Source organism: Trypanosoma theileri, assembly GCF_002087225.1.
Source record: "Trypanosoma theileri isolate Edinburgh chromosome Unknown TM35_Tth_10_V1, whole genome shotgun sequence".
In the NCBI taxonomy this organism is placed as follows: domain Eukaryota; phylum Euglenozoa; class Kinetoplastea; order Trypanosomatida; family Trypanosomatidae; genus Trypanosoma; species Trypanosoma theileri.
This window is the reverse complement of record NW_021639852.1, coordinates 114,889-116,983: the sequence shown is the minus strand read 5'-3', so window position 1 is coordinate 116,983 and position 2,095 is coordinate 114,889. Positions and strand designations below refer to the sequence as shown.

Below are 2,095 nucleotides of genomic sequence, written 5' to 3'. Positions count from 1 at the left end.
TTATTATTATTATTATTATTATTAGTATTCTGCTTTGGCTGCAGTACGGCCCAACCGGGGTATTTATATCCACCGAGTACCTTTTCCAGTGCGATGGCCACACCGAGACTCAACTCATCATTATGTTGGCGAGAGACGATCTGCACACCTTTCGGGAGATGATAATCCGCCGGGAGTCCTCTCTCACGCACATCCGCCGGTGTTAATGTTGTTTGGGAGTTCTGAAGATCTTCTGTCCAGATGGGAACAGCCGTGGCGGGCATTTGAAGTACATTAAAAGCCGCCGTATATTGAAATTCAAATGGAGATAAGAGTGGAGAATGATGATGAGGGGCGGGTCGAGGGAAGGTGGGAGCCACAATAACACCATCATCACAGAGAAGTTCCTCTAGGGATTGTTTAAAATCAGAAATACTGAATTTAGAATTGGTTAATAATAACTGACGTGGTAGTTTCCCTTCCATAGATTCAATTAAACAAAGTGATAAGGCTGGTAATGTATGTTGGGATCGTCCCACCAACCAACGTGCCATTTCCCTAAATACATTAAAACTCTGATATCCCTCACCCATAAGAGCCGTAAATTTTGTTTCCGTCGCATCTGACATGAGAGCTTTAGACCACATCGCCAATATATCTGCAAAGGGTTTAAACACCGCCGGTACTTCGCCTCCACTACAACGACTGGGATCTCGCAGATTTACATACACCACTTGTGCCCCGTAGTGTTTTTCCAAACACCGCACCGCCACGTGAAGGGCTTCAATCTGCGAGGATGATGTACGAACGCCGTGAATGCCAAAATCCTCCAATGCATACACTCGTAAAGGTTTACTTTTGCCAATTTTTGGAATATCCCCAAGAGGTAAACGTGGGGGAAAATGTTGAGGATCCTCCAGAAATCCTCCCCGCGCCGCCACATCACAGAGTGGCACAATATCTTCTACAAATCGACAAATAGGACCAGTTGCCATGTAATGATTTGCAGATGTTTTTGGTGCTGGATGTTGTCCTCTATTACTGATATAATGTGGACTTGCCTTATGTCCATAGACACCGTTAAAAAAAGCTGGCATGCGAATGGAACCACCAATATCACTACCGAGTGAAAAGGTGGAAAACACCGCTCCTGCCGCGGCTCCTTCCCCACCACTACTTCCTCCCACCAAACACCGTGTATCATATGGATTGCAGGAGATTCCATACACATAGTTAGAACTCTCATACCACATACACAACTCACTGGTGTTGGTGACTCCTAAAATAATAGCCCCCGCATCTCGAAAGTTCTTTACAACAGGACTATCGGAAGTGGCAATGATATGTCGCCGCTGGGGATGACCACTCGTGTTTGGACAACCCGTGACTGCCATACATTCTTTAATTGTACAGGGAACGCCGAGTAACCAACTGGGTGCTGGGCGATGAGGATTGGCACGCCATGCATCCCACACCGCATCTGCCGCAATTGCTGCTTGAATAGCCTCATCAAAACATTCAAACACCATCACATTTAAATAGGGATTCACACGTTTAATATGAGCAATATACGTTCGCACCACATCTTCACAGCGTAATTCACCCGAGATGTAGGCTTTGTTGAGTTGAACTGCTGAAAGTTGTTGACAGTAGGCAATTGGGGTTGGTGGTACCTGTCGTGAGGTCCGAGGACCCGCCATTAAATAGAGATTAAATATCTTATTCGCGGCATATGCGTATCCAATGAGAAGTAACGTAAGAAAAAGAATTCCACCAAACCACCATACCACAGTTGCCAACGTTATCGCAACAAGGAAAGCATAGCGGCGTATCATTATCTCGTTCGTGTAATTCTTCACTTCTTCCTTTCTTTTTTTTTTTTCTCTTTCTCTTTAAATAAATATATATAAATATGTATATATATTTATTGATGTAAGGTTCTCCTTATCCACAACCCTTTCTTTTTTTTTCTTTGTTTCTGGTTCGCTAATGTGAAGAAGAAGAAAAAGTAGCCTTCCCTTTTTTTTTTTCTTTTTTTGTAAAGTATATGCAAATATTTGCCTTTTGTTTCTCTACGTATTCCTGTTTTTGAATGTGTTCTTTATATATATATATA

General features: G+C 42.9%; 1 protein-coding gene across 1 annotated transcript; it reads right to left on the bottom strand.

The window, feature by feature from the left end:
* Nucleotides 1–2: 2 nt before the first annotated feature.
* Nucleotides 3–1,814, bottom strand: TM35_000101400 (fatty acid amide hydrolase 2; the record flags this gene model as incomplete). The annotated part of the gene is made up of 1 exon (XM_029024631.1): nt 3–1,814. A coding segment is annotated over one exon (1,812 nt), but the record flags the coding sequence as incomplete, so codon positions are not given.
* Nucleotides 1,815–2,095: the final 281 nt, after the last annotated feature.